The 14,119-nt window shown below is 42.7% G+C and overlaps 1 protein-coding gene across 1 annotated transcript; it reads right to left on the bottom strand.

Moving 5' to 3' along the window:
* Positions 1-5,965: 5,965 nt before the first annotated feature.
* RRP9 (ribosomal RNA processing 9, U3 small nucleolar RNA binding protein) lies at positions 5,966-13,118 on the bottom strand. Its single transcript, XM_072420387.1, has 15 exons — positions 13,011-13,118; positions 11,981-12,063; positions 11,788-11,897; positions 11,645-11,706; positions 11,487-11,528; positions 11,140-11,266; positions 10,845-10,969; positions 10,664-10,756; positions 9,972-10,072; positions 9,521-9,655; positions 9,052-9,114; positions 8,479-8,624; positions 8,093-8,172; positions 7,691-7,764; positions 5,966-6,148 (listed from the first exon to the last, which is right to left on the bottom strand). Exons 1-15 carry the CDS (start codon positions 13,065-13,067, stop codon positions 6,058-6,060), a joined length of 1,389 nt encoding a protein of 462 aa, XP_072276488.1. The 5' UTR covers positions 13,068-13,118; the 3' UTR covers positions 5,966-6,057.
* Between the last annotated feature and the right edge of the window lie 1,001 nt (positions 13,119-14,119).

The raw sequence follows: 14,119 nt of genomic DNA on the forward strand, positions 1-14,119 counted from the left end.
TATAAGGTCTGTACCCATTTATAGGGTATGTACTTGTGTATTAGGTATGTATATAGCGCTGACATATTACACAGCGCTGTACAAAGTCCATAGTCATGTCACTAACTGTCCCTCAGAGGAGCTCACAATTTAATGTCCCTACCATAATCATATGTCTTTAATAGTCTAGAGGCAAATTTGGCAGGAAGCCAATAAACCTAACTGCATGTTTTTGGGATGGGGCTAGAAACCGGAGTAACCAGAAGAAGAACATGCAAGAACGTCCGAATAATGTTGTGGCCAACATTTGAACCTAGGACCTAGATTGATAACCTCTGAGCCAACATGCTGCCCATACAGGTATGTACCCATATATAAAACTTACCCGTGTATGGGGCATGTACCTGTGTATAGGGTATGTAACCATGTATGGGGTATATACCCGTGTATGAGGTTTGTACCTCTATAAAGGGTATTTACCCCTGTATGAAGTATACACCTGTGTATGAGGCATGTATTCATGTATGGGGTATGTACTTATGTATAAATTATGTACCCATGTATGAGGTGCGTAGCCACGTACAAAACATAGGGCATGTACTCATGTATGAGGTATGTACCTGTGAATAAAACATGCCCTCGTGTATGAGGTTTGTACCTGTGTATGGGGTATGTACCCGTGTATAAGGTATGTGCCCAAGTATAAGGTATGTACTCGTGTATGGGATATGTACCCGTGTATAGGGTATGTACCAGTGTATGGGGCATGAAATCATGTTTGGGGTATGTACCTGTGTTTGGGGTATGTTCCCGTTTATAAGGTATGAACGCAGGTATGGGGTATGTATCTGTGTATGAGTTATGCATGAGTTTATGGGGTATGTACACGTGTATGATATATGCACCTGGGTTTGGGGTATGTACTGGTGTATAGGGTATGCATCTGTGTTTGGGGTATGTACACATGTATGTGGTATGCACCTGTGTATGAAAAGGGCCAAAAAAAGGTTCAATCAGGATCACCATTAGAACTTCTTGAGTCTATTTCCAGCATTGCAAAATTCAACTCTGGCACAGAAATACCCCTTGGCAAGGTGGCGGCTTATCGTTGTCACCCTGCAACAGGAAGAGCTGTTACTGGTAGAATCTGCAGAGAAGAAATTTTGGCAGTTGTTTTACATTTGCTTAGGCAAACTGCACAAAAATACCAAAATACAGATTTTGGGGTTGTATAAGAAAAAACATTTAAAAGGAATTCTCCTTAGAACGGAGTAGGAGTTCTCCAGTAGGATTTAGGTCACACAGCGGAGTTGCTGCTGGCGCCCTCTGCGCTCTGTCTGGCTGGGGGTCACACCGGCGCTCCAGGCGGAATTATCTCCAAGTCTTTGTGTCTTCCTTTCAGTGATTTCTGAGGGACTCCATTAGTCAGCGGCGCTCTCTGCGGGAACAAAAGACCTTCAGTGCAAACCGGCAGCTTTTATACCGAAGGAGGATGAGAAATATTCTTCATACAGATCCAATCTAAGTGAGGGATGGAGAGCGCTGTAATGTCATTTTATTTACGTATGCTTTTTATTTTGTATGGGGCAGATTGCTCACATATAGACACTGATTGGCTGAAACATTACCCCTCCTCCGGGACTATTATTGTGTAGCCCCTCATGTGTCTCTTCCAGCTATGGAGGACACCACAAGATCTCTGAAGTTGCCCTGTGGTATCGGCACCAAGACGGCAGCAGATCCTGAATCTGCCTTGTTCCCGTAAATAACCCAACTGATACACAGGCCATTCACATAAAATAAAACCCAATTCATCAGACCTGGGCTAACTTCTTTCATGGCTCCATGGTCCAGGTCTGAGGCTCAGGTGCCCATTGCAGGCACTGGTCAGGGGTCAGCATGGACACTCTGAGGGGTCTCTGGCTACATGGTCCCATTCAGGGCAAGTTGGATGTTTAGAGTGCAATGATACCTTTCTATCATTAGGTACAAGGTCTGTCTATGAAATAATGGGAGTGATATAATACCTAACTCACAAAGTCCTGTGTGAGAAGGAGCATTGTCCTGATGAAGAATGAGAACATTTTCGCACATTTCTGACGTCTTTTCCTGACTCTTTCTCTCAGCTTTGTCAGAACTTCCTTATAATAATGTTGGGTCACTGTTGTGCCATCTGGAACCTATTCTGCCAAAATGACGCCCTTCATGTCACAAAACACAATGCGCATGGCTGTGAATTTGGACTTTTTGATTCATGGTGACGAAGGTGTTTCCAGTGACTGTGGTTTTGTTTCAGGATCATACTGGAAGATTCGGGTTTCGGCACCAAGGGATGACTGATGAATGTCAGTGCAAAGTTCCTATATGCTCAGGTGCGAAATTTCACTAAAAATATCAAATTGATGCGTCACTCAACTTTTTTACTTCTCATGATTTCAGCACGAGTGGAAAAATGGCATTAAATGGTGACTGACAATAAATTAAATGTCAGAGAATGCCGGCGTTTATCCTTATGTTTGGAGAAGTTTACACATTCAAAGCAAGAGATCAGAATCATCTCACTGCTTTGTGATAGAGATAGAAATACATCTCATTATTTCATAGAAAGACCTCTTATGTTAACAATGTACACTACAGGAGCTCTTCTGTGGGATGGACTTTTGTACCCTCAGGGCACAATCAGGGGAAGACAAAGGGTTCTTCTGTATTGGGCCTAATTTAGGAGCCTTTGATCAGGGGCCCAGCCCCTACCAGGTAAGTTGTCTTTTCCCGGTTGGCATTGTGCATGCTCTGTACCTGGATAGTGAGGTGCAAGTGATGGGCCTGGGCTAACCCTCCATTTCCACCTGATTTTAGCCCAGACACTCAACTTGACTTTTGCAATGCTGAACTTTGGCACACGACGTGCATGTTTACCTGGCGAGCATGTTTACCTGGCATGGGACCCAGAATTTTCTGATAGTGGCCCTCCTAACCCTACACTGATCAGTGTGTGTGCATGTTACACCAAGTTTAATAGATACCAACCATTGCATACCAGGGACACGCCACAAGACCAGCCATTAGGGAGCTGCTTTGACCCATCATCCAGCCATTCTCTTGTGGATCAGTGTGAACACACACACAGACCTATGTAGTCTAGCACAAAACAGTAATTGGCCGGCTTATGCATTGCGAGTTCCTTTTTTGTTGTTTTTAGATTCACCAATAATTTTACACTGGGAGACACAGATTGGATTTATGTTGGTAAATCTTCAGGAAATATTCGCAGAGTGTGACGGGTGCACCTCTTCTGTTTTACCAGGTAAATATAACACTGCATCACAAAAAAATAAATATTTTTTGCAACTTGGTCTAATCCATGTGTCCTGATTCTGCCTAGGACGTCAGGATCTTAAGTTAATTACTTGTATAGATGCGAATAGATACATTCTCTCGTGCTGTAGTTATCTCTATAAATAATTAACCTATGACTTAGAGTTCCATGACATTACAAAAACGTAGTTTTATGTTGGGGTTGTACCGGCCTTGATATCTTGTTTCCATAACAGAAATGTCCTGGGGGAACCTCTCCCCATGTTCATCACTCACATCACCCACATTTTGTGGGAAGAAGTCCAGATGGTAATGTAAGAAAATAATTTTAAGTGACACTCGGCAGCCAAGTTGATGGTATGCTGTTAGCATGTTGTTCACAAGTTCAGAATTATTTTCAACTCACTGGTTGCCCAGCACAAATGTATATGCCAATTGCAGGCCAAGAAGGTCACCACCTTCAGGTCACCACAATCATTCCACTTGTGTTCTGAATAGTTAATCAATTTCAAAATGACTTCCATAGATTCGTATGTCTTTTTCATTCGCTCGGCATGAGCAAGAGGAACAGAAGGTTTTTCGTTACCTTTATGCAGCAATACCGCTTTCAATCTTGCTTTGCTCAAGTCTATGAACAATCTTCCACTGCTCTGGTATGTATTCACAACCTAACTCCATCATCAGACCACTCACGTCGGTACAGAAGAAAATGTCGTATTCCAGCTTGTAATACCCTGCAAACTTTGTGTGACGATCAAAGTGTGAAGTTGTTCCTTTTTGTACCAAATTCCACTCCTTTAATCTGGAGGCTAACAGTTCAGACTTCTCTTTTGACAAAGACAGGTCGCGTACTGGATCATCTAAATCTGATTGGCTTATAAAATGTGGCTAACCCTCTTCAAATTGGGGTTCATAACATTCATTAACATCGATATCATCCTCCTGTTCCTCATCGGACATGTAACTGTCAGTAACAACAGATGTAGGAGGGATTGGCACTTGCATCATGTGGCACTGGCTTCAGAGCAGATTCACAATCAGGATAGATGATTTTTTACTTTTGTAAAAACATTTATTTTACTCAAACAGAAGTAGAACTCCGAGTGATGGTCTTTTGGCTCACGCCAAACCATAGGCGCAGCAAAAGGCATTTTATTCCTTTTCCCATTCAACCATTGTATTAGGCCAAAGTAACACACCTGAGAGCAGATATGAGGTGACCAGCTTTTATCCTGATCTCCAATTTCACATCCAAAGTAACACTTTTGGGGTACAATCTCAGCCTCTTGGTTAGGTTCTTACGTTGATCGCATGGGGTAAAGTTGCCACAAATGTAGCAAAAATTGTCCTCTTTATTAACACAGCTGCGCCTACTCATCTTTAGCTCAAAACAGTCTCCTTATGGCCTAGCTGTACTATCCAATAAGATGGTTTCGGACTAGAGACAAGCCCTTGGTGCATTTCGCCTTATATAACTATTTCTGACGTCAGCTCAGACTTACCCAGACATGCCCAGCCGCTGCTGGAACATACATGCCACCAGGGGACGTGATTCAGCTGAGGCGGCTGCAAGCAGAGTGGTAGCTGCAACTGTTATAATGTTCCCATGTAAAAATACATTACCCAATTACCGACCATTTGAACAGCTATAGCAGGTCTATAGCTTAAAAATCTGTACGTGATAGGAAAATTCTGAGTTCAGAATTGGAATCAGCAAGCTCAATACCATGTAAACCGCGTGTTATTTCCAGTAGCAAAATAGTTGTCGTGCAGTGTAATAAAAGCAGTGAAGTTAGTGAAACATCGCTGTTGATTGACCACAGCAGCACAAACCCACTAATCTAAACCTACCATTCACTTGGTTTATACAATATTTGAAAATGCTTTTTAAACTTCAGGTAGAAAGCTTTAAACCACCTAAGGATACTCAAGGTCACCCTGGATTACGATGCAAAGATGATCTCAGATTAAAGTCACATTGCAAATTTATTCCAAATTATAATCAGGAAAATGGGTGTAAAATTCCAACATGTTTCAGGGGCTCACCAGCACTTTATCAGGGATGGGGATAACTTTCTTTATGCCGGGTACAAAAGAAAGGAATTTTTTCCTTGCAGTTAGTAGAGACACACAAACGCTACAACTGCCAGAATACAATTAGTTCTTCATTTAGTGGAACTTCAACACTAATGTTAGGGATTCCCCTTGTTTCTAATATATCTGTTTCCAGTGTGGAGATGGACAAACAGGGCAGGAAAAGAGGAATGGTGTAAAATAAAGGTTAAGTAACAAAATGAGTGCCCATATGTCTAAGTTACTATACCCCTGGTGAATTTAATATGTAAATAGGGAGGAGGCTTGGTATTTCAGGGTCCAAACAGGACATTGAAGGAAAAGGTGTTATGGTAAATATACAACATGTGTATTTGTCCTGTTGCAGACTTTTCTCTGCTGTCAAGAGCTGGATTTCTGACCATAGACTTCAATGGTTTAACCCCCCACATGGTCAAGCTTGTGCCCCCTATTTGTACGATGCACCCCCCAGTCACTGTGTGGCTTTATACAGAGACAATTCCAGACATTATTTGCCCTGGCACACATCTCATCTTCCTGCAGTCACTCAAACCCAAAATTTAACACCAGGAGGGAGAGATTAGACCGCACAATGCGATTCAGTTATAAAGATTTATGAAATAGAAATGTAGATCATGAAACAGCTGCAACAACAGAATACAACGTCCATGGACAACACTGGGAGAGATTTTAGGATCCTTCACTGTGTGGCTGCTTCCTCTTGAAGGGAATGATGTACAACCCGTTCTTGGCTTCTTTTAACCTCCACCAACGCCCGAGTCTGCCGGAAAAACAGAAGGAAAGTGCAGGGCAATGTGAGGACGGTGATGTTTGCAAGCAGAAAATGCCAACAGTAACGCTCTAATTTGGTGTTTCTTGAACTTTTTAAACCTTGAAATAACTTTCAGATCTTTGGAGAACCCCAGCTATAATTCCTATATCCACAGCTCACAGTTTATTAGTGTGGTGGTCAGAATTCCTCTTACATTGCTGGCCAGTGTGAAGAATGCCAACCTTGCAGATAGCCAAAAACAGCTGAGAGGCACAAACTGCTCATTGCTGAACGAACCCCAATATAATGAATCAGATATTAATGTCCCCAACAAGTCCCTGTGGATTCAGTCTGCTACAAGCACCCATCTCTCTGGTAGCCATGCAACTTCTGGTGCTGGGCTGAAAATTTTATGTATCTATTATTCAAAAGGCAAAAAATGTTATCATATGCTATCTGAACGTGTTGGAGCTCCCATAATTTTTTGGCACATTGGATTCTTATGAAGCATAAGAGCAAAATTTTTAGAGAAAGCTTCAATAATGCCTGCTAGGAGAAGTGCTGCATGGAATTCTGGGTATGGTCACAAATTCTGAGTGTACACCACTACATTCATTTATATTAGTCTCTATAAAAGTCTCTGCCCACCACTAATAATGGAAAAGACAATGCCAGAAGGTAATGCTCGTCCAACAATACGCAGAATGAATGCTCGTCTGGGACTTGGTTGCAGTGAATGACAGAATGAAAATATCTCAATAATCCCAAACAGTTCCAAAATGGAGCAGTTATAACAGACGGCAACTATAAGAAAACTGCACAACCCTAGGAGCAGCTCGTCCAACTTCTAAGGGGATTTCTTGGTTGGGTATCTTCACAGTTTAGTCATTTCTGTTGGAGACAACTCAAAAGCAATGGGACCTTCTGATTCACAAGATTCAGATCAATTGGGATCTTTTTTAATCAGACGGCCAGGGAGGTTAACTATGTCCGTATTTTTACGGTCAAAAGGGGTACATTGTTTTGCGTGGAAATTTGTTGTTTAATATTTTAGGCCTGTAATTCTTAGGAATAACTCCCAGGTATGATAAATTTGAAACACAAAACATAGATTAAAATATAAGAAATAAGAATTATAGAAAATTAAATCATTTTAGTAAAAAAAATGTAAAAATTATTGTTATTTGTCTAAACGAGGATACAATATTAGATAAACTTTTGGATTTATTTATTTTTTTTTTTTATAACTTTAACACTGTGATCAATGCTTTAAAAGCAGATTACAGTGTAATCTAAATTTAAATTTCTGTCAGGCTACGCCAGCGTACTGACGCATCACATCGATCGAGCCGAGGCTGTGATGCAGAAGCCGGCCGTGGTTTGCTAGAGCATGCCGCTGGATTGAGGGGAGCAGGTAGGAATTTTTTTAAGCTACCCTGAGTGTGGCTCGTGGTTACCGCTTTTGGTACATAAAATTCACCCCAAGCCACACTGCGATCACAGTCAGGGGGGTTAATAACAGAACTGAACACCCAGAAATTCTTCTCTCACCTGTGTTCTTGGCCAACTCCGGCAACCAGAAACTCAGCATTGCTCGAAAACTGGAGACAATTCACAAACCCGACCTGTGAGAGACAAGAGAAGAAAAATGTAATATTAATATACTACAAAATGATTCTGGAAGCTCATAACTTTTTGGAGACACAATGGGGGCATCTTATCACCACCAGGGGCAGCACTGAGACAGCAGCCTTTCCATTCAATACGGCGGACAGTGTAATAATTGTGTAGGTATTAGTGACACAGACAATACAAAGTCACCGACTAATGAAGAAGTCCCTAATAAGTCATGGGGTGATACAAACCATAAATGGCCATCACAAAGAGTCTTCTCAAAGGGTTTAAAAAAAAAAAAAAAACAAGTTTTATCTTATCTGATCATTCATTACTTACCTGAGGAATAGTGAAGAGGGGATGCAAACCCCGAAATCCCTCCCCACACTTCCACAAATGTATATAGCCATCATGGGAGCCTGGAAAGCAGAGACACAGAATGAGAGGAACCCTGAAATCTGATACACAACGTTCTGTAATTGTGATTCTGCATTGAGAAAACTCAGATCTGCAAAATTTCCCTTCCCTGCCTTCATGCTGGAGCCTCCCAGCTATGGAGGAGTTTAGGTACAAAGCACCACCTGCAATAGGTCGAGGAGATTTCTGCAGAGTTCTCCATTGCCATACAGAGGGGCAGTAATGAGGACCGGATGGTGTGAACAATCCACCTTTAAATATCACATAGTATATAATAAGTACAATTATATAATATAAAAATATCCTACCAGAGGCCACTACATCACTGTTTAGCACTGCAGACACCGCCGAGATCCAATATGACTCCTCTAGTCCGGGTTCTCCACGCTTGCCATGTGCGCACTTTACCCGGGCCAGGGGCTTTTTCTTTGACACGTTCCATACCGCGATGGATCTGAAAAAGGATGGGGAGTGATCATACAGAAAGTGCTGGGTCAACAATTTCCAACTGGGGAGTCACCACTGGGTACAGGTCGGAGCTCCACAAATGTATTCTCCAGCTTCATCAAGAGGGGGCATCTTCTCAACTATATCCACACATGGGGGGGGGGGGGGTTTCTTTTGAACTCCAAAACAGTTTTATTCTTTTCCCAGAAGAATGAAACTGCCGCATAATGCAGAAGCATTGACCCTTTGCTACGAAATCAATTTTAATTAACTCTGCCCACCGATTAACCCACTAATAAAGACCACAGTATAGTTTCTCTGACCCCAGCATGTCCACATTTGGAGAACAATAATCACATGTTGGGCAATCCCTTCCCCAAAAGAATACATTAATGTCAATTCACAGCTTACAACCCAAAGCTGGGACTACCTACCCATCATCCGCTCCCGACACCATATGCTCCTCGTTTATCAACCGGATACAATCTATTGAACCCCTGGAAAACCACAAAATTCAGGTAATTATATTTACAATATGGATTTATATTTGGTATCTGCATAATACAAAAATATTTACACACACAAACAGGAAATATTGTAAAAATATCAATTTCACAAAAAAACAATCGTGCAACAAATTCTTTGGCTGTTTTGCATCCCCATTGGTGAGTTTGTGTCTCTGCCCCTCCCACAATGGGGAGATTTCCTGGCAGATATAATTTGTGGTAAAAGTCAGATTTACACCCTCATTGGATGCAGAAATTAACAGTTCAGCACACTATCAGGTGAACGATTTGGGGACCCCAGTGGGGATCACCACAGCCCCCGGGATTAATATCAGTCTGAACAATTCCTATTGGTTAGTTGCTGATTTAATGAAAGATCTACACCCCTTTTACTCACTCTTGTGCGCTAAAGACGAGCTGAGACTCCTCTGCGATCTTCCATACTCTGACTGTTCCATCTCGGCCCCCTGATGTCACACAGCGCTCTCGGCTCAGACTGTCCAGTCCTGTGATGCCATCTTGATGGCCAAACCTAAAGACAAAAACATTTTAGATTTAATCCCATGGATTTACAAAGCATTGACATCAAGAAGTCCTACTAAGCAAGTCTGTCTCTGCCCCAGAGGAGCCGACATTATGAGTTGCACAGTGAACTGGCATAAGTCAATGATCATTGTACTGTGAATTTGGACTGCGGGTGAACAGCAGAGCACATACAAACTCACAAACGCAAGCCACCCTGTAGTAATCTCTGGTTGTATGCTGGTAGCAATGTATAAGAATCTATTTTGCATTGCTTGGTTGACCCTTATTATGGCAATTTGTACGGCATTGTATTGCCCACTTACAGCGTCTCTATGTAAGAGTTCTCTGCGACATTCCAGACTTTGATGGAGCGGTCATGTGACGCGCTGAACAGCTGATACGTCCCCTTCTGGAAGGACAGCCCCTGTGAAGGTAAAGAAGTAATAAGGTGAACAGATTACTAATAGATCTCAATCTTTGCTGTACTAAAATCTTCCTTGGTGTGCAAAAAAAATAAAAAAAAAATAATTCCAGCTATGGCTAAACTTTCACTTTTCACCCTAAACACCACTATAGCTCTGATTGGCCCCAGCACTGGGGCTGTAGCCCCATTAAACAAAAGGCAGAGCTCCATGATGTAGAATAGAAGTCATGTGACCGAAGAGGGGCCCCCAAAAAGTATGCAGTGTAAAATAACTATAGGATATGTTGCAGGGAATGGATCAGTGTGCTCAGGAGATAACACAGTATGGTTCAGATTTAAATTCTGGTGAAGCTTCAAAACTGATTCACAGTGAAGTTATGAGTATAATCTGCCCCCCCACCACCCAATTATCATTCAATAAAGTGACAGTGACAGCACTTCGGTCCCTGTAATTCTGCCTTTTGGACTGCTAGTAACTCCATGTTGGTGACTTCCCCCACCGCCTCTTGATGCACCACCCTCACACCAGGTACTTTGACTGCAAACCTGATTTTAACTTTCACCCAGGAGAACAGAAGGTAAGTGACTTACAGACACAGCTCCTCTGTGTCCCTGGAACTTGTGAAGGTTCTGGCAAGTTTCTCCATTCCAGATGAAGATTAGTTTATTCTGATCCCCCGATGCCTGCAAGGTGATAAAACCACACATGAGTTACAATTCTAACTGTGACAACATGTTGGCATTGTATGTCCCATCCTGCAATAGAGCTCACCAGGTATTTCCCATCCGATGACACCGCCATGCACAGGATGTGACCCGTGTGCCCTACATGTGTCTGCTCGCAGCCCTTCCTTCCTCCTGGAATCTTGTGCACCTTCTTCCCATCACTCACCGACCCTGCGGAGCAAATATGGAAATCAGTGGTGACAACACATCCATATCAGCTGCAAATTACGTCACTTTGGCCCAGGCAGCTCCTTAGGTATCAGCACCAACTTTATGCACATAGTAGGGAGTAAGGGGGTTAAATGTTCCCCAAAATGCCCAATAAACCCCCGATAACTCACATTTGATGATGGAGCAATCTTTAGAGGCGGAGAAGATGTGTTGGTCGTCTGGAGTGATAACGATACATGTGATGGGCAGCTGATGTCCGCGGAAAAGACGAATTTCTGAAGGATCTGGAGGCAGCAACTGAGGGCAGAGCAGACAAAATTTTAATATGAGGGGATACAGCATTGTGGTATATATCGGAGCTATATAAAATGTATAAAAATAGTGTGACTGTGGGGAGAACATTAGAGTGTCAGCTCCTCTGTACAGAGACTGATGGGACTGGCTTAGTGTTCTCTGTACAGCACTGCGGTATATGTCAGAGCTATATAACAAAAGCAGTACATTGAAGTTATTTTACCTCTTTGGCCAGCTGACGCTGAAGTCGTCCTCGCTGTTCAAGCTGCAGAAACAAGAAGGCAATGATCACTGTCAGCAACTCACCACCAATATTTATTGGATATCAGCCCATAAGGAGAACCAGTAATTATCCTAAACAGACCCCCCCAGCGCACTTACTACATCCTCCTGCAACCGGCTGGCGATATTGTCCTCTCCCTCATCCTCCAAACGTTCCTCCTCTGCAGGACAGAAAAAGTTGAGATGTCATTACAATCCTACAGACACAACAATGGCGCCGTCTATCCCCTCCCCCTCCTCACCCTGCGCCTGCAGCTGCTGCAAATATTCCTTGGCCAATCGCAGCTTCTTTTCTTGCGCAGTCTCCTCCAAATCCTCCTGCTCATCCTCCCGCTTCCTGCGAGTTGGGGCGCTGGGAGGGAAACAGAGTATCATTACAACCAACAGAAATACGAGGAAAAAAAAATTAACCAAAATGTGGGAACTTCATCTCACACTTCCGTGTCGGAATCGCTCTCAATCTCCTCCCGCAGATTCACTGTCTTCTTTTTTTTCTTCTGGGCGGAGCCATCATTCACCTGAGATGAAAAAAAATCAAAATAAAAATAAGAGAGGGGATTGGCATTCTGTATAGGGCGACGAGACGCCAGACACACATTGCATATAGAGGACCTGTCATTGCTGGGTACCCTCATACTCTGCTATATACAATTAAATGCTGGTACTTGTAGTTCCCCAGAGGACAGATCAGCTAACGTCCAGGCACACGCACAGCATGCAGTTTTGGGCTATAGGAAAAGGGAACCTGTCATTGCTGGGCCCCTGTATACACTGCTAGATATATAGCTGACATGCTGGTAGTTCACTAGGGTATGGGAGCAAATCGGGCTGCAACTATGGGATAAATGGCTGCAGACAGAGGACACCTGGATACACTGCTATGTGTGGCTGACATGCTGGTACATGTAGTTCTCCCAGATATGCTGCTAGGCACTCACTACATGGATAAGCTGTCATTGCTGGGCCCGGTACACAGCCTGTAATGCAATGTAAAACTTGCTCCTACTTATATTGCCCCATCGTGCAATGGAAGCAGCAATGCTGACCCCAGGCACACACACTGCAAGAAGTATCAGGCTGCTGAAAGAGGACCTTTCATTGCTGAATTCTCATATACAAAGCTATATATGGTTGACATGCTGCTACATATAGGAAATCACAAAGATGTAGCTGACCACAGGTACACACATAGCTTAGAGTATAAGGCTGCAGAAAGAGGACCTGTCATTGCTAGATCCCAGCACCACCATGTACTGTAATGTATATTTTATATGTAAGGCATGCTGGTACATGTAGTTCCCCATTGAACTGTGTGTAAGGGATAATCAGGCTGCAGCCATACTGGCCCCAGGCACACACTGTGTGTAGTATGGTTCAGAGGTCACGCTGATCCCTGTAGTCCTCCCAGCAAAAAGTCTATGATGACAAACCCGACCCGGTACACATTTTCGATCCCGGTTCTCACCTCGCCCCGCCTCCTCCGCCCGATATCCGTTCTTTTCTTGATGAACAGGCCAGACATGATCGGTACAGCGCCGGTCCCACGTGTGAGTTCCTTACTACTTCCGGCCACGCCTGCAGCACTCTCACTGGCTGAAGACTGGAAACGCAGCGCTTGGGGCCTTTCTATTGGTCGCTGCACACATGTCTCGCTCTGAGGCTCTAATTGGAAGAATAGAATGTAGACTCGCCCACTCTCTTCTTCCTACTGGAGTGTAGCGTCTCCGTAACCAGGCAACTGGTGCCTGCAGCGTCACATGGCAGACCTAGAGGTTCGCGCATGTGATAAGTGTATCAGTGCAGAATGGTCCAAAATATTTATTGAATTTACATTTGTATTTAATTATTTTATATTTTTTCTTTGTTTATGTAATTAGATGACAATGACATCTTTCACCCAGCCTATAGCTTATATTGCATTGTCATTCCTGCTTGCCAACCAGCTGAAATTTTAAAGTGAGTGTCAAAGTGTTACCCCCCCTTTCCTTCTTTCTCTATAGCTTGAGGATCGCGCAGAATTCTTATTGAGATTGCTTCTCAGATGCACAATGATGGAGAAAATTTAATGATCAGCCACATGAATCTACAATAAGTCCTGAAGCCAACCCCCAAGTAATACATGAAATAATTTGTTTGTGTATGAAGTGTTCAACAAGAAAAGAGAAAGTTTTTTTTTTGGCTCTATCGTATTATATTAAAAGTCTATACAAGAATTACATTGTACAATTGATGTGTTGAAAATGTACAATCTTATGTAAAAGTGGTCTAATATATGTTTGTACATTTTCAACACATCAATAGTACAATATAATTCTTGTATAGACTTTTATTATAATACGATAGAGACAAAAAAAAAACTCTTTCTCTTGTTGTACTCTTCATACACAAACAAACTATTCTAATAATATTAATAAACAGGATTTGTATAGCGCAAACATATTACACAGCGCTGTACATTAAATAGGGGTTGCAAATGACAGACAGTGAAACACGGGAGAGGACCCTGCCCAGAGGAGCTTACAATCTAGGAGAGGGGGGAATTACCACACAATAGGTGGGAGATATGTAGTGGTG

Source organism: Pyxicephalus adspersus, chromosome 8 (genome assembly GCF_032062135.1).
Source record: "Pyxicephalus adspersus chromosome 8, UCB_Pads_2.0, whole genome shotgun sequence".
In the NCBI taxonomy this organism is placed as follows: domain Eukaryota; kingdom Metazoa; phylum Chordata; class Amphibia; order Anura; family Pyxicephalidae; genus Pyxicephalus; species Pyxicephalus adspersus.

Coding starts and splice junctions, on each gene's coding strand:
- RRP9 (XM_072420387.1), bottom strand. CDS start 13,067: ATGTCTGGCCTGTTCATCAAGAAAAGAACGGATATCGGGCGGAGGAGG. Junction 11,707..11,787: donor GCAGCAGCTGCAGGCGCAGG/GTGAGGAGGGGG, acceptor TCTGTCCTGCAG/AGGAGGAACGTTTGGAGGAT. Junction 10,757..10,844: donor CATCGGATGGGAAATACCTG/GTGAGCTCTATT, acceptor ATCACCTTGCAG/GCATCGGGGGATCAGAATAA.